We start from the raw sequence: 22085 nt of genomic DNA, 5'->3' as shown, positions 1-22085 counted from the left end.
TACTGGATGATTACAGTCACCTCCAATGCTGGAAGTACAACTGGGGGACTTGTACACTGGCTAATAATTGTGCTTGGGTCTGGTGGCTGATAGAAAGATCCACTTATAATTGTATGTCCATTATACGGAGCCTTGCCCAAGCAATCTTGCATACAGCTTCAACTTCTATCTCAGTGAATTTGAGTTTCTTGTCTACTGTGACAAACAGACCACGTCCACTATAGCTCACGCACGATACGGTGGCTAACGTGCAGAGACCAATTTTCATCCAAAGTGCTGGGTGAGTTTATTCGTTTGTTCGGAAGGGGAGGCTGACAGTGTCTGAACCCTTTTGGCCGTTCAGCGATGATAGACTCTAGATGCAGCCCTGCAATCTTTCTCAAATGATTTTACAGAAACTATTCGGTAAAGAAAATTCATTTTGCTTTACTTATAGCTTTATATGTCAGGTTGATGATGACATGCCCATCATTTCGTTAATGGTCATAGTTATTGTGATATTTAAGTGAAAGTAAGACACTGCATGTATATGAAAAAGTTTGCAATGAAACGCAGATGTCGCTATGATTTTGCGTTTGGTGCATACTACATAATATGTTGCAACATATGGAATTTAGCTAATGTATTGAATTTTTCATTAGACTTGGGTGGAGGTCTCCCTCCCACCAATCTTGAGAAATTTGGTCTGATGTAGCACACTCATTTGTGATTGTGGCGCACCAGTTATAAAGCCAGAGCAAAATATCCAAAGCATTCCTCATATTTCATAAATAGTTTTCAGATATCGAAATGAGATTTGGGCAAATGATAGGATGCAAAGAGGACAGTATTTTGCTGTAATGGTATGTATTAAGCAAAATTTCATTATCTACCATGTTATTCCACTAACTACAGACTTTTTCGATGAAAGAATGCAATTTTTAAGGGCCACCAATAGCTGGTGAAACAAGAAATACTAAGGGTTTTGGAAAAACTTAACTGAAGACATTACACATTTATTTTGTACCACAAAAGTGCTTTTTCGTAAGCCACATTAGTACTCTACCATAACTATGTTCCTACAAACCCCAAAGCCAAAATCTCCATTCATCAATGTCTACCTCCTCCGCTCCCTATATAATTTGGTAGCCCCAGATCACTAAAGTTTGAGAAATGATTTCTTCCTTTTATCTAGTAGTAGTAGTAGTAGTAGTAGTAGAAGAAGAAGAAGAAGAAGACACAGTCGAACTCAGTTAATCATCTTAAACGAAAGCTTTAAAATAAAAGCACATTAATTTGGCAAAAGAATGGGATGAGTTTGTAAAAATATGAAGCATCAGTAAGTAAATGAAGTAGTCGCCAAGAATATTGAGCCAAGGGATACATACACAGCATGACAGACTGAAAGAAAATCAGTGTGAAAACAGGGAATCTACACTGCTGCTTATTAAAATTCCAACACCAGATAAGATGGAAAATAACAAAATTTTACATACTGTGTGAATACAGTACGACATGAAGAATACACGATTACATTTATAGGTGATTTGCGGATATATAGGTGTAAAATGTAGGATACAGAGCTGCCTCTTGTGGCAGCAAAAATAGCTTGTAAAAGGCGTGAGTTTATCTGAGCTTGGAAGAAAGATACAGACATATATGACACTCCATACTGCTCAACATTCCACCAGAGTTCATCAATCACAGAGGCCGGCAAGTGGTGACATGTCAGTCTCTCAGCAATGCATGACCATACGTTTTTAATAGGAGAGAGATCTGGAGAATGTGCTGGCAAGGTAGGTCCAGACAGCACAGGCATCATTCAGTCTTGCTTTTGCTTGTTGAAAGATATGCCACAAAGCCCTCTACAAGGGGAGACAGCCACAGGCCTTAAGACATCAGAAATTTAACATCTGCTGTTCAAATTAGCAGCTACGCAAACCTGAGTTGTGTATCTAGTGCCGCCTGATACAATTGCAAAGTATTAGGCACATATCACTAAGTTCAATCCGGCAACATTTGTTCTCCTCGGATGCTCCACAAAAAGATACAGACACTGTGATGCTTTATGCAGAACTGGGACTCACTCCTTTCTCTGCTGCCATGTCCAGGGAAGCTGCAAGAATGGTTGCCATGTTAACAGGCTGGTTGAACTCCCCATAATCCTGCCCATATCAAAACGGTACATGTTGACAGACGTTTCTCCTTCTTACATAGAGCATAACACAACTTTCTCACCAACAACCAATACTCAAACGTGATTTCTGAACGAGAAATCCCAATGTACAGATAACATTATTAAAACTTCATGTGGCTTGTGCTTAAATGTTAATCATTTGCATATCCTGACACATCATGCCACTGTGTCATTTGTTAGATGTTGCCTTCATACTGTTACAATTTTATTGGCTGACGGTGTAAAGGAAGAAACACTGTATATAACAAAATGAACAATATTTGCAATTTATTTGGTGTATTATTGAAAGGGTGCAGATTAACTGTAAGTCACTCCATCTCACTGTCACACATCTCTCACTTATTGCTTTCCTTATTACATACCAAATAAAAAATGTTTTCCCCTGAATATCAAGATTTAGTTGGTCTTTTTCTATTTTATTATTAACCACATTTTGTATAATTAATATGTCATGGATACGTTGCACTTAAGTCTGTTTCAAATTTTCATACCCTCCTTATTTCTGACTACTGCATAAATTATTCATTTCCTTTGTTCAAGAGCACTTACACAGTTGCATTATATCCTATTCACAATATAAATATTCCAAAAATAGAAAGCTCTTGCATATGATTGTATGCTTATGTGTAACACAAATGCAGAAAGATGCATATGATTATACACTATCGTGTAGCACAAATGCAAAAAGAAAAAGATAAGAACATATTAAACTACCTTATCTTGTGACTCTACTTCATGTTCCTTATCTCTTTCAACTGGTTTGCAAAGCGTTGCTTTTGATTTGATGAGGATATGCCGATGTAATTTTTCCACAAAATTTAAGGATTTTCTCAGACCTTTTGTCTTCAACATGTCTTCAATGTATTTACGGTATGGATTTATTGGCGACGGTTTTTTGCTGTGTGTCGCAGGATACGATTTGTTAATTGAACTAGAATAATATTCCATTACATTTTCCTCCTCATCACATGAGTTTGTTGAACCATGAGATGATATATTTGAATTATTTGAATCTGATGGACTGCTAGTTTCGACATCAAATTGAATCCTGTTTTTGTTCTTGGGGATCACCTTCCTCGGAGGTGATGTGGACCTGCAAAACACAGCCCAGACTAACAATTGTATTTAATAAAATGAGCACTATATCTACTGGTTACTACAGATTACCGTAGTAAAAAGTTCTGTAGTTCTGTGAATATTAAAACCTTCTAGCCTAAAAATTTGAAGTCAAAATAATAAAAACAACACTAAATAACAACAAAAAATGATAATAATAATCAAAATTACCTAGTATTTTGCTCTTGGGAGGTGCTGGGCTCTTCACTTGCAGATGTGTCAGTAGCTATGCCTGATGTATTATCATCTTCACCAACATGAGGCCAGTTTATGCCTTTGGACTCTAATCGTAACAACAGTTTGCCCAAAATTATTAATACTAGACGCTGATGTTTAGTCATGTTGTACCAAAGACACATGGCCTGCAAAAAGAAAAAAAAGTAATATAAATGCATGGGGAAAATATCATCAACTATCAGGCTACATTCTATCTAGCGAAATCATTAACCAGTAGCAGTAGTTGCAGTAGTAGTAGTAGTAGTAGTTGTTGTTGTTGTTGTTGTTGTAATGTGCTTCCTGTTTGCTTTAGAAAACTCAGTGGTGTTATTAATGCCAACCCAATAAGAACTGCTTAAAAATAATAATAATAATAATAACCATATAATAATAATAAACCCATGGAGGCCTGGGAAAAGAATAAGCCTCCTTTATGTTCTGCCAGTCGTAAAAGGCGACGAAAAGAACAAACCACTAATAGGGCTAACCCCCCTTTTAGTGTGATTAGTTGGTTCAGGACAGAACTAATGAAGCCTCGGACAAGCGCTGTCATGGTCGGGGACGATGCTTGAACCCTATGCCTGTCCACAATGGTAACGACACTGCTAGCCACATGGAAAATGATTTAAATATGCAGGATATGCTTCCTCCAACCACTCTAGAAGGAAAACAAAGACAGAGGATGAGATGGTCAGATGAAGTTAACTGACACCTCATGTTCTGTTATTACCAAGCAACAAACTTAGGAACCAACACAACTGGATACAGATCACAAGTATACACAACATTTATTACCAGATACCCAGAATTAAAATTTTTAACAGAACAATGACTAGCTGATCAGATCCGTGTAATAATCAAAAATAACAGGATACCCCAGCCAGAATTAGAAAACATCAAACAACAAGTACAACAAATACTAGAACAAAATAATGTGCAATCAGAAGAAGAAGAAAATACAGTAATGGACTCAAATATCCCAGAGCAAACAAACAAAGAACAACACGCATCAATTAAACAATCAGAGGAAAACAAAATCTTAAGACAGCCACCAGAACAAGCACAAATAGAACACGAAGTGACACACATGTTAGATATAGAAGAAAAATTTCAGCTGACATATATAGAATACAAAGACACAAATACAGACATTAGACCATTCTTGCATAGACCACCAAATAACCCACAAGTCGAAACAACAATAACAACTATCAACACAATCATACACAACAAAATAAATGAAAATACAACTATGGAAGAGTTACAACTACTGGTTTATATAGGCACACTCACTACACTAAATATACACACTAGGCAGAGATCAGAACCAACCAACACACAGAAGAAATCCACAAAACCAGCATGGCAACACAGATCAGAATAGAAAAACTGAGAAAAGACATTGGACAGCTAACACAATTTATAAGAAATGAAATGTCAGACAAAAAATGAAAAAGGTTAGGTAAAATCTCAGAACAAGAAGCGATAGAGCAATTAGATGAAAAGAAGCAGAAATTACAAGCATTGGCCAAACGACTTAGAAGATACAAAAAAAGTGAAAACAGAAGGAAACAAAACCAAACATTCAACACAAACCAAAAGAAATTTTACCAGACAATAGATAACACACGCATTAAAATAGACAATCCACCAAACATAACAGACATGGAACACTTCTGGAGCAACATATGGTCAAACCCAGTACAACATAACAGGCATGCACGGTGGATACAAGCAGAAACAGACACGTACCAGATGATACCACAAATGCCTGAAGTGATAATTTTGCAACATGAAGTCACCCAAGCAATTAATTCTACTCACAATTGGAAAGCCCCTGGAAAAGATAAAATAGGAAATTTCTGGCTAAAGAAGTTCACCTCAACACATTCACATCTAACTAAATTATTTAACAGTTACATTGCAGACCCATACACATTCCCTGATGCACTTACACATGGAATAACTTATCTGAAACCTAAAGATCAAGCAGACACAGCAAACCCAGCTAAATATCGCTCCATAGAAGAATGGGTAGCTTTGAGGGATGAAGTAGTGAAGGCAGCAGAGGATCAAGTAGGTAAAAAGACGAGGGCTAGTAGAAATCCTTGGGTAACAGAAGAAATACTGAATTTAATTGATGAAAGGAGAAAATATAAAAATGCAGTAAGTGAAACAGGCAAAAAGGAATACAAACGTCTCAAAAATGAGATTGACAGGAAGTGCAAAATGGCTAAGCAGGGATGGCTAGAGGACAAATGTAAGGATGTAGAGGCCTATCTCGCTAGGGGTAAGATAGATACTGCCTACAGGAAAATTAAAGAGACCTTTGGAGATAAGAAAACGACTTGTATGAATATCAAGAGCTCAGATGGAAACCCAGTTCTAAGCAAAGAAGGGAAAGCAGAAAGGTGGAAGGAGTATATAGAGGGTCTATACAAGGGTGATGTACTTGAGGACAATATTATGGAAATGGAAGAGGATGTAGATGAAGATGAAATGGGAGATAAGATACTGCGTGAAGAGTTTGACAGAGCACTGAAAGACCTGAGTCGAAACAAGGCCCCCGGAGTAGACAATATTCCATTGGAACTACTGACGGCCATGGGAGAGCCAGTCCTGACAAAACTCTACCATCTGGTGAGCAAGATGTATGAAACAGGCGAAATACCCTCAGACTTCAAGAAGAATATAATAATTCCAATCCCAAAGAAAGCAGGTGTTGACAGATGTGAAAATTACCGAACTATCAGCTTAATAAGTCACAGCTGCAAAATACTAACACGAATTATTTACAGACGAATGGAAAAACTAGTAGAAGCCGACCTCGGGGAAGATCAGTTTGGATTCCGTAGAAACACTGGAACACGTGAGGCAATACTGACCTTACGACTTATCTTAGAAGAAAGATTAAGGAAAGGCAAACCTACGTTTCTAGCATTTGTAGACTTAGAGAAAGCTTTTGACAATGTTGACTGGAATACTCTCTTTCAAATTCTAAAGGTGGCAGGGGTAAAATACAGGGAGCGAAAGGCTATTTACAATTTCTACAGAAACCAGATGGCAGTTATAAGAGTCGAGGGACATGAAAGGGAAGCAGTGGTTGGGAAGGGAGTAAGACAGGGTTGTAGCCTCTCCCCGATGTTGTTCAATCTGTATATTGAGCAAGCAGTAAAGGAAACAAAAGAAAAATTAGGAGTAGGTATTAAAATTCATGGAGAGGAAATAAAAACTTTGAGGTTCGCCGATGACATTGTAATTCTGTCAGAGACAGCAAAGGACTTGGAAGAGCAATTGAATGGAATGGACTGTGTCTTGAAAGGAGGATATAAGATGAACATCAACAAAAGCAAAACAAGGATAATGGAATGTAGTCTAATTAAGTCGGGTGATGCTGAGGGAATTAGATTAGGAAATGAGGCACTTAAAGTAGTAAAGGAGTTTTGCTATTTGGGGAGCAAAATAACTGATGATGGTCGAAGTAGAGAGGATATAAAATGTAGGCTGGCAATGGCAAGGAAAGCGTTTCTAAAGAAGATAAATTTGTTAACATCCAGTATTGATTTAAGTGTCAGGAAGTCATTTCTGAAAGTATTCGTATGGAGTGTAGCCATGTATGGAAGTGAAACATGGACGATAAATAGTTTGGACAAGAAGAGAATAGAAGCTCTCGAAATGTGGTGCTACAGAAGAATGCTGAAGATTAGATGGGTAGATCACATAACTAATGAGGAAGTATTGAATAGGATTGGGGAGAAGAGAAGTTTGTGGCACAACTTGACCAGAAGAAGGGATCGGTTGGTAGGACATGTTCTGAGGCATCAAGGGATCACCAATTTAGTATTGGAGGGCAGCGTGGAGGGTAAAAATCGTAGAGGGAGACCAAGAGATGAATACACTAAGCAGATTCAGAAGGATGTAGGTTGCAGTAGGTACTGGGAGATGAAAAAGCTTGCACAGGATAGAGTAGCATGGAGAGCTGCATCAAACCAGTCTCAGGACTGAAGACCACAACAACAACAAACAACAACATGCCTACCAACAATATACAAAATATTAACTTCAGTCATTACACAGAAATTAATGACACATACAACACAGAACAAAATTATAAATGAAGAACAAAATGGCTGTTGCAAAGGAGCACGAGGATGTAAAGAGCAACTGATAATAGATGCAGAGGTGACATATCAAGCTAAAACTGAACAAAGGTCGCTACACTACACATACATTGATTACCAAAAAGCTTTTGATAGTGTACCCCACTCATGGTTACTACAAATACTGGAAATATACAAAGTAGATCCTAAATTGATACAGTTCCTAAGCATAGTAATGAAAAATTGGAAAACCACACTTAATATCCAAACAAATTCAAATAATATCACATCACAGCCAATACAGATTAAGCGTGGAATATACCAAGGAAACTCATTAAGTCCTTTCTGGTTCTGCCTTGCTCTGAACCCACTATCCAACATGCTAAATAATACAAATTATGGATACAATATTACTGGAATATACCACCACAAAATCACACATTTGCTATACATGGACGATCTAAAACTACTGGCAGCAACAAATCAACAACTCAACCAATTACTAAAGATAACAGAAGTATTCAGCAATGATATAAATATGGCTTTTGAAACAGACAAATGTAAGAAAAATAGCATAGTCAAGGGAAAACGCACTAAACAAGAAGATTACATGTTGGATAACCACAGCGACGGCATAGAAGCGATGGAAAAAACAGATGCCTATAAATATCTAGGATACAGACAAAAAATAGGAATAGAAAATACAAATATTAAAGAAGAACTAAAAGAAAAATATAGTCAAAGACTAACAAAAATACTGAAAACAGAATTGACAGCAAGAAACAAGACAAAAGCTATAAATACTTATGCTATATCAATATTGACCTGCTCATTTGGAGTAGTGAAATGGAGTAACACGGACCTAGAAGCACTCAATACACTTACACGATCACAATGTCACAAATATAGAATACATCACATACATTCAGCAACAGAATGGTTCACATTAAGCAGAGAGGAAGGAGGAAGGGGATTTATCGACAAAAAAAACCTACATTATGGACAGGTAGACAATTTAAGAAAATTCTTTATAGAACAAGCAGAAACTAGCAAAATACACAAAGCAATCACTCATATAAATACATCGGCTACACCACTGCAATTTCATAACCACTTCTACAACCCTTTAGATCACATAACATCAACAGATACGAAGAAAGTAAATTGGAAAAAGAAAACACCACATGGCAAGCACCTGTATCATCTACCACAGCCACACATCGATCAAGACGCATCCAACACATGGCTAAGAAAAGGTAATATATACAGTAAGACGGAAGAATTCATGATTGCAATACAGGATCAAACAATAAACACCAGATATTACAGCAAGCATATTATTAAAGGTCCCAATATCACAATAGATAAATGCAGACTTTGCAAACAACAAATAGAAACAGTATATCACATCACAAGCGGATGTACAATACTAGCAAATACAGAGTACCCCAGAAGACATGACAATGTAGCAAAAATAATACATCAACAGCTTGCCTTACAACATAAACTTATAAAACAACACATTCCCACATACAAGTATGCACCACAAAATGTACTGGAGAATGATGAATACAAATTATACTGGAACAGAACCATTATAACAGATAAAACAACACCACATAACAAACCTGACATCATACTAACCAAAAAAAAGAAGAAATTAACACAACTAATCGAAATATCCATACCCTATACAACAAATATACAAAAGAAAACAGGAGAAAAAATTGAAAAATACATCCAACTGGCTGAGGAAGTCAAGGACATGTGGCATCAGGATAAAGTTGACATTATACCAATTATACTATCAACTACAGGAGTCATACCACACAATATCCACCAGTACATCAACGCAATACAGCTACATCCAAACTTATATATACAACTACAGAAATCTGTAATTATTGATACATGTTCAATTACCCGAAAGTTCCTAAATGCAATGTAACATATACCGTACAGTTAAAAGGAAGTCACGCTTGATCAAGGTCCGCATCACTTTCCATTTTTGACCAGACATAACGTCTGAGACAGGAAAGAGAAATAATAATAATAATAATAATAATAATAATAATAATAATTAGAAAAGTAAAAATGATGAAGTGAAAGACTGATGAAACATGAAACTGATATATAAAAAGTAAAAGTTACATATATGTCAAAGTCCTACTGATCAGATGGTTATGATGCAATGCATTTGTTGTCAACAGCATAATTAGTAATTCTTTCTTTAATAAAGTGATCAAATTTCCAGTCAAACCATTTAATGGCTTCTGATCAGCATACAGACCACACTTATTAAAATGTGATGCACTGTTACAGTTGACAAACCTTCATCACACTCTGATGATTCTTTCTGATAAAGAGTGAAGCACTAGCTGTAAAAGCAGTACCCTATGTACAAGCAAGTTAATACTGTATTATTTTGACTAATTAGCTGAAAATGTGTATACAGTGGTTGGTTGTCAGTTCAAATAAAGCAAAGATGGTTCTCATTATTTTTCAAGAGGAATTGAAGGCTGGTGCTGATATCTTGTCCTTAAAATACGAGGTCAAGTTGCAGAAGTTTCCTTGTTTGTCCACTAGTTTACAAAACTTCATTCTCCTCAAAAAAGTGGTTTGACAAACCATCGCCAATATCATAGCAGAAGTACCAATTCCAAAGTACGAATAGGCAGACATCACCATACGCCCCTTTCATGAAATAGATGAAGTATGTTGTACTTCCACCGAGTGTCATATGCTTTCTCCAAGTCATAAAACAAACAGAAATCTTATACCTCACATGGTACTGATCCTCCCAATGGGAAATCCGTTGATGAATGGTGTAAATGTTTTGTCAACAGCAGCTGTTCAGTTCGTTTGTGCCTCAATCAGTAGTTAACTTAATGTTCACTTCTTTCCTCAAGGTAAGTCAACAATTTAGTTTGTCTTGATAAGCTGGAAAACATTTTAATTCACAGACTGATGGGAATGATCAAGAATGCTATATACACACACATCCAACAAGACAGCATACTGCAGCAGTACCCTTAAAAGGTCTGGTATTTCCTTTCTGAGCAATTCCCCAGTCAGTGGAAATGTCACACTGAGCCCACTGAATGGTTATCTCATTCACCAGCTGACACCTTTTTATTTTACTTCAAGAAATTCATTAAATAAAAAGATTTCACACCTCCCTTACTGCCTAGAATCACTGTATCCAAAACAAGAACAAGAATTACAGTTCAGGGCATTAAGCCCAATGTCCAACAACCAGTTCAATAAGAAATCAAATTTAGATGGACTATATCAAACAATGGAAAATCCAGGATGGAATGTAACAATACGAGAGGAGGAACGTTGCTACTCACCATAGAGCGGAGATGCTGAGCCGTGATAGGCACAATAAAAAAATTCACACAATCAAGGCTTTCGGCCATTAAGGCTTTTGTCAGCAGTAGACACACATACACACACGCACACACAAACTCACACAAGTGCAACTTGCACACACATCTGCAGTCTCAGAGAACTGAAACTGCACTGCGAGCAGCAGCACCAGCGCATGATGGGAGTAGCGACTGGGTGGGGGTATGGAGGAGGCTGGGGCGGGGAGGGGTGGGATAGTATGGTGGGAGTGGCGGACAGTGAAGTGTTGCAGTTTAGACAGAGGGTAGGAGGGTAGGAGTGAAGGTGTGGAGGGGGGAGGGGGTAAGTAGTGGGAAGGAGAGAAATAAAAATAAAAATAAAAGAAATTAAAAGACTGTGTGTGGCGGTGAAATGAAGGCTGTGTAGTGCTGGAATGGGAACAGGAAGGGGGCTGGATGGGTGAGGACAGTGACTAACAAAGGTTGAGGCCAGGAGGGTTACAGGACCATAGGATGTATTGCAGGGAAAGTTCTCACCTGCGCAATTCAGAAAAGCTGGTGTTGGTGGGAAGGATCCATATGGCACAGGCTGTGAAGCAGTCACTGAGATGAGGGGATCATGTTTGGCAGCATGTTCAGCTACAGGGTGGTCACCTTGTTTTTTGGCCACAGTTTGTCGCTGGCCGTTCATGCGGACAGACAGCTTTTTGGCTGTCATGCCTACATAGAATGCAGCACAGTGGTTGCAGCTTAGCTTGTAGATCACATGACTGGTTTGACAGGTAGCACTGCCTTTGATGTGATAGGTAATGTTAGGTGACCGGACTGGAGTAGGTGGTGGTAGGAGGATGTATGGGACAGGTCTCGCATCTAGGTCTATTACAGGGGTATGAGCCATGAGGTAAGGGATTGGGAGCAAGGGTTGTGTAAGGATGGACGAGTATATTGTGTAGGTTTGGTGGACGGTGGAATACCGCAGTAGGAGGGGCGGGAAGGATAGTGGGTAGGACATTTCTCATTTCAGGGCACGATGAGAGGTAATTGAAACCCTGGCGGAGAATGTAATTCAGTTGCTCCAGTCCCAGGTGGTACTGAGTTACGAGGGGAATGCTCCTCTGTGGCCAGACTGGGACTTAAGGAGGTGGTGGGAGACCGGGAAGATAAGGCATGGGAGATTTGTTTTTGTACAAGGATGGGAGGATAATTACAGTCAGTGAAGGCTTCAGTGAGACCCTCGGTATATTTAGAGAGGGACTGCTCGTCACTGCAGATGTGACGACCACGGGTGGCTAGGCTGTACGGAAGGAATTTCTTGGTATGAAATGGGTGGCAACTGTCGAAGTGGAGGTATTGCTAGTGGTTAGTAGGTTTGATATGGATGGAGGTACTAATGTAGCTATTTCTGAGGCGGAGGTCAACATCCAGGAAGGTGGCTTGTTGGGTTGAGTAGGATCAGGTGAAGCAAATGGGGGAGAAGTTGTTGAGGTTCTGGAGGAATGTGAATAAGGTGTCCTCACCTTCAATCCAGAAAGCAAAGATGACATCAATGAATCTGAACCAGGTGAGGGGTTTATGATTCTGGGTTTTTAGGAAGGATTCCTCTAGATGGCCCATGAATAGGTTAGCACAGGATGGTGCCATGCAGGTGCCCATAGCAGTACTGCGGATTTGTTTGTAGGTAATGCCTCCAAAGGAGAAGTAATTGTGGGTGAGGATATAGTTGGTTATGGAGACTAGGAAGAAGGTTGTTGGTTTGGAATCCATAGGGCATCTAGAAAGGTAGTGTTCGATAGCAGCAAGGCCATGGGCATTAGGAATGTTAATGTACAGGGAGGTGGCATCAATAGTGATAAGCAGGGCACTGTGTGGTAAAGGGAGAGGAACTGTGGAGAGTCGGTTGAGGAAATCGTTGGTATCTTTTATACAGGAGGATAGTTTCCGGATAATAGGTTGAAGGTGTTGGTCTATGAGAGCAGACATTCTCTCAGTCAGGGCACAGTAACCGGACACAATGGGGCATCCTGGGTGGTTGGGTTTATGGACTTTACGAAGCATGTAGAAGGTGCGAGTGCGGGGAGTGGTAGGGGTAAGTAGAGAGATTGACTCTGGGGAGAGGTTCTGGGACGGGCCTGAGGATTTGAGTAGTAACTGGAGATCCTGCTAGATTGCCGAAATGAGATCACTGTGGCATGCTTTGTAGGTGGAAGTGTCTGACAGCCGATGGAGTTCTTCTGCCACGTAATCCTTGCGGTTCAAAACTACTGTGGTGGAGCCTTTGTCTGCAGGTAAGATTATAAGATCGGGATCAGTTTTTTGATGGTGGACTGCGGTTCTTTCTGCGGATGTAAGGTTAGTATGCATGTTTAGGGATTTGGGGAATGATGGTGCGGCAAGGTTCGAGGATAAGAAATTCTGGAAAGTTAACAGGAGGTGGTTTGGAGGCAGTGGGGGTGGATCACAGTTGCATGGAGGAGTGAACTGAGTTAGGCAAGGTTCAATGTTGGTCTTTGCTAGAGTCTGATTGGACGGGTTGGTGGCGAAAAAGTGTTTCCACTGTAGGGACCGGGAGAAGGAGAGAAGGTCTTTAACTAGACCTGCATGGTTGAATTTTAGAGTGGGGCAAAAGGTGAGGCCTTTGGAAAGGACTGATATTTCTGTGGGACTAAGGCTTCTGGAGGAAAGGTTCACGACTGTGTTGTGGGTCTGTTTAAGATTTGAGTTCTGTGTAGTGGTGGGAGTGAGTTTCGGAGGGTGGGGTAAGTGTAGTAGGTCTGCGAGACAAGGTTTGTCAGCTATGAGGGGGTGTGGGGGAGGTTTAGAGGTTGTTGTGGAAGTGGTGGACAGTGGTACTCCGAGGCGGGAGTAGGACGTGAGCAGGATGGAGAGTTTTTCGAGGTGGCGTTGTGCATGTTGCTCAAGTTCCTGCGAGACAGCAACAATGCAGGAACAAATGGTTCAAATGGCTCTGAGCACTATGGGACTTAACATCTGTGGTCATCAGTCCCCTAGAACTTAGAACTACTTAAACCTAACTAACCTAAGGACATCACACAACACCCAGCCATCACGAGGCAGAGAAAATCCCTGACCCCGCCGGGAATCGAACCCGGAAACCCAGGCGTGGGAAGCGAGAACGCTACCGCACGACCACGAGATGCGGGTGATGCAGGAACAGTATGTGGGACTGGGACCTGGCTAGAGATAAGGAAACTTTTCTGTATTGACACAGATGGAAGGAGCAAGGACCCACGGTGGTGCAAAAATGCGAAAAAATACGTAAGAAAGTAGAATTACGTCCAAAAAATTATGCAAAAATACACCCCAATACATGTGAAAAGTACGAAATAGATGCACAGGGGGGAAAAAAGAGATGAAATCTGAGGAAGACGACGATAGTGGAAGGCGAAAACACACTAAAATTGGCGAGAAGTCACAAAGGTCAAAGTAGAGAATAACTAATCATTAATAAATATAAGTATATTACTGTGGGTAGCAGTAATATACTTACTTTGTTAGCCACTGTCCTCACCCATCCAGCCCCCTCCCTGTTTCCATTCCAGCACTACACAGCCATCATTTTGCCGCCACACCCAGTCTTTTAGATGGACTATATGTGGATATGAATGGAAGTCAAAGAAAATTTTAACACTTGTAAGATAAGAACTTGATGAAATTTGCTAAAGAATAGTATCAAAATCAGCTTTGTGACTCTTAATAAGAAACTTTTTTTTATATACATATATTTATTAAAGTATAATGTTTAATGGAATATTTCATGAAAGACAAAAATTTTACTACTCGCCCTGATGAACACAACTATCTACAGTCCCACAAACAACCTGGACGATTGCTTTTTTTTAGTGTTGCACGGGTGCTCCTGTATTCAATATATTGCATTCCATCCTATTCCACCAACGCACCCAGTCCTTTTACTTCTCTCCTTTTTCCACTACTTCTCCTCTCCCCCTCCATCTCCACCTCATCCCTGCAAAATCCCCAGCAGCACTTCACTGTCCACCACCCCTACCCTGCTATTCCTCCGTCTCCCTGCCCCAGCCTCCACATTACCCCCACCATGTTGCCTCTTGTAAAAGAATTATATAAAAAAATTTTTATGAATATATAAACACTAGTTCAACTACCAGAGTTTAATGTGTAAAGCATTTGCTGAACAAGAGAAGCTTTACGCTCTTTGTTTATTAGTTTTAGAATAAGTTACATTTCGCTGTTATCCTGTCCTAGTGTTAAGAAGTGTTGTGCCATTTCTTACTGATAACATTGGGTTTTGTATGGAGTGTAGCCATGTATGGAAGTGAAACATAGACGATAACCAGTTTGGACAAGAAGAGAATAGAAGCTTTCGAAATGTGGTGCTACAGAAGAATGCTGAAGATAAGGTGGGTAGATCACGTAACTAATGAGGAGGTATTGAATAGGATTGGGGAGAAGAGAAGTTTGTGGCACAACTTGACTAGAAGAAGGGATCGGTTGGTAGGACATGTTTTGAGGCATCAAGGGATCACAAATTTAGCATTGGAGGGCAGCGTGGAGGGTAAAAATCGTAGAGGGAGACCAAGAGATCAATACACTAAGCAGATTCAGAACGATGTAGGTTGCAGTAGGTACTGGGAGATGAAGAAGCTTGCACAGGATAGAGTAGCATGGAGAGCTGCATCAAACCAGTCTCAGGACTGAAGACCACAACAACAACAACAACAACAAACATTGGGTTAAATAATGAAAGTGATTCTGAAGCAGACTGATTTCGTATTTTGTGATACCATGAGCCCCAGCTCCTGAAATTCTGGAAAATTATTACTGTTATTTTAATTTTATGCAGAGAATTTAGATGGAGGCGACGATCTTCACGGCGACGCTGCTCAACAATAGAGGTACGTGAATGTGTTCATCTTTTTCCTTTCATGGCCGCTACCGTCAATTTCAATATATTTGCTGCGACATTCAGAACCTGCAGTCTTTCTTTTCATTTAATTTCGAAGTCCACGCATTTACGTTCTAAGATGAACAAATGCATTTAACTGTAATTCTTTTTATCCAGGCCACGGGGGATGATTACACTCAAAATCTACCTGCATCTATCCCATTTGTTATGTTTGCACACATTTGAGTGTGCACAAGCGTAACTATATTTCCTACGCAGTATACGCTTTTTATTTATTTATTTATTTTTTATTTTTTCACCACTTATTCGCGAATGTACGTGCCCTCTTATTTGATGTAGTCAGTCAGTTGTATTCTTTAATAGCATTATTTGTAATATTCAGTGGCTCAGTTTCCACAATTGATCTTTGCCTGTGTCGCAAAAGCCCTTCACGCGAAATATTTTTACGTGACATCCACAATAACTTTTATTTCAAAATTTCAACAACCGACTGAATAAAGATTTTTCTAACAACAACAATAGCAAAACATAATAATATAAGAGGACATGTTACACTCTCCATCATGCACTGCTGCTGCTGCTGCTTGTAGTCTGGTTTCAGCTGCCAGAGACTGAGGTCATATATGTGTTTCTTTTTTTTGTTTTTTTTTTTTTTTTAATGTATTGGACATCCCATCATTCCCAGTTACGTTATAACAGATTTTCTGAAATAGTGTCTGAAATCAAATTTTAAAAAGAGGTGGAATGAAGACGACGATCATAAAAGAAGGCCAGTCTTGAAAGAAGAATAATATGATCTAAAAATATGGAAGTTGACTGTGTTTAAATTTGCTTTTGTCACTTAGGTATTTTGTATGTCATCACATCATACTATCTTCTCTCTAGCTTCCTGCCGTTGGTTGCCTCATGTGCTACTCCTCTTTATTTAGATGTACCTGATAATGCTATTCTAACTTTGTGAAACTGGTAGTATTATTAAAGGATCATACAACTGTTGTTGGTATTTTCAAGAATGACCAGTTCAGTCCATAGACCCTTCCAGCATTGCACAACAAATCATTCATTACATTTAATGCACTTCCTTTAATGATCCTTGGCTGCAGTAGCCAGTAGAGCCTCACATCCTTAAAACTAAATGAAAATAAGAAATTGTTGAACATTAGGGTTTATTGTCCTGTTGACATCGATGTCATAATAGATGGTGAAATTTATACATGGAAATATTAAAGCACCTTTATCTCCCAAGCTCAGAGGTCACAATTCCGATTGGTGTGTCATCATTACAAGGCTAAAGGAATAATGGCAAATCATCGAGTTCTTTGTTGTGGTGGCTACTCTATTTATAATAATGGCAAATAGAATGATGCTTAGCACACCATCGTATCTTAAATAAATGTGAGATATTTTCCCAACTCAATAACTGAAAGATTGTAATGCAAGAAAAGTTTGCAGTAAGAGCAGCATATAGCCACTGCTACAAAGCTTGTCTTGTATATTTACACTCAAACACTATCCGACATCATTTCAATTAGTTTTTCTATGTGAAGTCATTCTCAGATCACTCATATTTGATGTGTAGCTTCCTATACATGTTACAAGTAATTCCAAAAATTCTTACCTCTCAGTATTCAAACTCTACCTTTATGAGCCCAGTAAGTCAAGGCCACAGAAATTTTATGACAAAAATGCAAAGGTTTTCATCATTTTTGAGGTGATGGCTTTTACTGAATAATCAAGCTACATCCCTGAGAGTTAGTACACCAGTTTAAATCAGGCAGTTGTAGATCAAGAGCCCACTCCTAGACAACTAGTCACTGGAGCGCAGCTGAACAAATGCTGGCAAACACACAGCCGGGTCATAGTCTACGTTATAGTACTACCATGGTCAAATGTCCACATGCAGAGATGGCCAAGTGGTTCATGCACATGCATAACACATGCACTAGCAGAACTTGGTGGGTACCCTATACCGCCTGTGACTGCCTGCAGGTGAGCTGAGGGCACTTGCAGGTGTCCGTACCCTGTGGGGCAACATGTCATATTACAACTAATGAAGCTGAGATCATTTACATATATCTGCCTGCGTCTGTATATGTGCAGACGGATGTGTGTGTGTGTGTGTGTGTGTGTGTGTGTGTGTGTGTGTGTGTGTGTGTGTGTGTGTGCGCGCGACTGTATACCTGTCCTTTTTTCTCCCTAAGGTAAGTCTTTCCGCTCCCGGGATTGGAATGACTCCTTACCCTCTCCCTTAAAACCCACATCCTTTCGTCTTTCCCTCTCCTTCCCTCTTTCCTGATGAAGCAACCTTGGGTTGCGAAAGCTTGAAATTTGTGTGTGTGTTTGTGTGTTTTTATTGTGTCCATCTACCAGCGCTTTCCCATTTGCTAAGTCACAGCATCTTTATATATATTGGATTCAGTTGATGGTTTTCATCACTGATATCCAGAACACAGCATGAGTATAGGAATTTTGTATATTACACGCCACCATTTCTTTTACACTTATGTTTTCAAAAGGCTTCAGAAATTTCACTTCAGTTATGTTGTGTAAACTGAACAGTAACATCACAAATTACAGTACACCTCACTTATAATTTACAGGGTGATTCAAAAAGAATACCACAACTTTAAAAATGTGTATTTAATGAAAGAAACATAATATAACCCTCTGTTATACATCATTACAAAGAGTATTTAAAAAGGTTTTTTTTTTCACTCAAAAACAAGTTCAGAGATGTTCAATATGGCCCCCTCCAGACACTCGAGCAATATCAACCCGATACTCCAACTCGTTCCACACTCTCTGTAGCATATCAGGCGTAACAGTTTGGATAGCTGCTGTTATTTCTCATTTCAAATCATCAATGGTGGCTGGGAGAGGTGGCTGAAACACCATATCCTTAATATACCCCCATAAGAAAAAATCGCAGGGGGTAAGATCAGGGCTTCTTGGAGGCCAGTGATGAAGTGCTCTGTCACGGGCTGCCTGGCGGCCGATCCATCGCCTCGGGATAAGGTTTCATAACTAACCTTTTTCGTAGGACTCTCCATACAGTTGATTGTGGAATTTGTAGCTCTCTGCTAGCTCTGCGAGTCGATTTTCCTGGGCTGCGAACAAATGCTTGCTGGATGCGTGCTACATTTTCATTACTCGTTCTCGGCCGTCCAGAACTTTTCCCTTTGCCACAAACACCCATTCTCTGTAAACTGTTTATACCAATGTTTAATACACCACCTATCAGAAGGTTTAACACCATACTTCGTTCGAAATGCACGCTGAACAACTGTCGTCGATTCACTTCTGCCGTACTCAATAACACAAAAAGCTTTCTGTTGAGCGGTCGCCATCTTAGCATCAACTGACACTGACGCCTAGTCAACAGTGCCTCAAGCGAACAAATGTAAAACTCAATGAAACTTTATAGCTCCCTTAATTCGCCGACAGATAGTGCTTAGCTCTGCCTTTTGTCGTTGCAGAGTTCTAAATTCCTAAAGTTGTGGTATTCTTTTTGAATCACCCTGTATAATGGCAGTTCAAATATATCCATACACTTTAATATTACTGCACTTACATGATTCAGCTTCATAATGTAAATGAGTGGCAGAGAGATTATACAATAAGAAACAAACAAAAACCATCCCCTCTCTATGGGATATCGTTATAGTGACTAAAAAAATCAAGGAAAGAAAAACAATACCTTGACTCTTCCTACAAATTCTGAGCTCTTGTACAGTGGGTACTGCGCTCCTACAGCCTTGCAGGATGGGTACAGTGACTCAGCAACTTCTAACCTATTCAGAAGTTCTTCGACTTCCTTCAGAGCTGCATTTTGGTTCTCTGTGCAGACTTTACAAAATACTGACAAACATCCAGTGCAGACTTGTACATCTGATTTGGGTTGTGATGTATTATCTGTCCCATCTGAGCTGACACCACTGTCACTAGCTTGTGTTGACATTTTATTGGGTAGCTTAGAAGCTTTTTTTTGAAACCTGTAAAATTAGAAAATAATATTTTGTTACTACTACTATATCTACATCTATTAATGGGAGAAAAATTATTAATGGAGGATCCTGGAAAAAGACACAAATTATGGAAGGAATAAAAGTCACCACTAAACTTATGGTTGTGGAAATGAAGTTGAAGGACACGTATGAGTGAGAATAGGAGGGAGGGGGGGAGGAGGGGGGAGGAGGGGGGAGGGGGGGGGAGAGAGGGGGGAGAGAGAGGGGGGGGGGGAGAGGGTGGGAGAGGGGGGAGAGAGAGGGGGAGAGAGAGAGAGAGAGAGAGAGAGAGAGAGAGAGAGAGAGAGAGAGAGAGTGTATAAAGCTCAGCAATGTTTCCAGTCTCGTTTATGTCCCTATCAGCCACTCAACTTGTTCCTTCATTTACAACAGAAACTAGAAATGATGTTTTGACTGAATAATGAGAAAGACTTATTATCTGATTTTAAAATAAAAGTGTTTTCCTAACTGCATAAAAAAGTGGATAAAGTTTTATGAATCTGGCGTTCTTTAATACAGAGGAAAGAAAAGTGAGAAGAGTTTATGAAGAACCCCTCACAGTAGGATGTAATGAAAACACATAATAGACAAAAACTGGAAACAGAGTGCAACAGATATCATATTTTCCGTTCTGTAATCTCTTCTCAGAATTACTGTTGAATTTCAAGTTGGTACACAGTTCTTTCACGTATCTTTATTTGACATTAAGTAATTAAAATTCACTTTCTAATATTCACGTCTGCCTTTAAAACTCCACCACAGAAATCACATGAGACTTTGTGGGAGCAAATAATATTAGGGACCTGTTCATACACTGATGGAGAAAAATGGTAACATTCAACAAAAACTATTCCATGTTGTTGTTGCGGTCTTTAGTCCAGAGACTGGTTTGATGTAGCTCTCCATGCTACTCTATCCTGTGAAAGCTTCTTCATCTCCCAGTACCTACTGCAACCTTCATCCTTCCGAATCTGTTTAGTGTATTCATCTCTTGGTCTCCCTCTACAATTTTTACCCTCCGTACTCTAGTAATGAAATTTTGGGAATACATTTGTATAGGTAAAAAATTTAAGTGATTAACATTGTAAGATCACAGGTTAATGTGACTGCGAGATAAGTCATTGAAAATGTGAAATGCTGGTACATTAATAACCAGCGTAACTTCCAGAATGTCGAATGCAAGCATGCTAATGTGTATGCATTCTGTTGTACATGTGCCAGATGTTGTATTATGGGACAGAGTTCCATGGCTATTACAATGGTCAGTCAACACAGAGATGGTTAATGCTGGTTGTGGAAGGTGCTAGAGTTGCCTTCCAATGAAGTTTCATATGTGCTCGACTGGAGACGGATCTGGTGATCGAGCAGGCCAAGGCAATATTTGACACTCTGCAGAGAACATTGTCTTATGACAGCAGTATGTGGGAAAGCATTATCCTGATGAAAAACACTCCCGGGAATGCTGTTCATGTATGGCAGCACAACAGGTGGAATCACCCAGAATGATGTACAAATTTGCAGTCAGGGTGTGTGGGATGAACACAAGAGTGCTCCCGTTGTCATATGAAATTATACCCCAGACCATAACTCCAAGTGTAGGTCCAGTGTGTCGATCATGCAGACAGGTTGACTGCAGGACCTAAAGGCCTCTTCCTAATCAACACACGACCATCACATGCACTGAGGCAGAATCAACTTTCATCAGAAAATGCAACAGACATCCACTCTCACTTGACGGCATTGAAGTCACAAATGGCTATGGTTTGGGTCAACTGGTTTATAACATTTCATTGCGTTACTGTGGAGTAAACTGTAGCTCAAACTGCTGCCACAGATACAGTAAAATGCACCAGAGTTATATGTCCAACACGATGATCTTTCCTTTCCGTATTGTCATCCGGAGCCTGGTTGTCTCGCAACCATACATTCACATGACCACTGCAGCCAGAAATCACATACAGTGGCTACATTCCTGCAAAGTCTTTCTGTATAATTGCAAAAGGAACATCCAGCTTCTCTGCCTCTGTTTATGTCTGCTTGTGTCTGTATATGTGTGGATGGATATGTGTGTGTGTGCGAGTGTATACCCGTCCTTTTTTCCCCCAAAGGTAAGTCTTTCCGCTCCCGGGATTGGAATGACTCCTTACCCTCTCCCTTAAAACCCACATCCTTTCGTCTTTCCCTCTCCTTCCCTCTTTCCTGATGAGGCAACAGTTTGTT

At 39.7% G+C, this 22085-nt stretch overlaps 1 protein-coding gene across 2 annotated transcripts in view; it reads right to left on the bottom strand.

The window, feature by feature from the left end:
* Positions 1-22085, bottom strand: part of LOC124724436 (mitogen-activated protein kinase kinase kinase 4) — a 209989-nt gene that overhangs the window by 147889 nt on the left and 40015 nt on the right. For both annotated transcript variants that reach the window (XM_047248448.1, XM_047248449.1), the window contains exons 7-9: positions 19559-19853; positions 3464-3654; positions 2891-3269 (exon numbers count right to left, since the gene is read on the bottom strand). In XM_047248448.1, coding sequence (XP_047104404.1) covers positions 2891-3269; positions 3464-3654; positions 19559-19853 — 865 coding nt within the window. The remainder of the gene's footprint in view (positions 1-2890; positions 3270-3463; positions 3655-19558; positions 19854-22085) is intronic.

The sequence above is a fragment of the Schistocerca piceifrons genome, chromosome 1 (assembly GCF_021461385.2).
Source record: "Schistocerca piceifrons isolate TAMUIC-IGC-003096 chromosome 1, iqSchPice1.1, whole genome shotgun sequence".
In the NCBI taxonomy this organism is placed as follows: Eukaryota; Metazoa; Arthropoda; class Insecta; order Orthoptera; family Acrididae; genus Schistocerca; species Schistocerca piceifrons.
The sequence above is the reverse complement of the archived record's forward strand: the minus strand, read 5'-3'. Positions and strand labels throughout refer to the sequence as shown.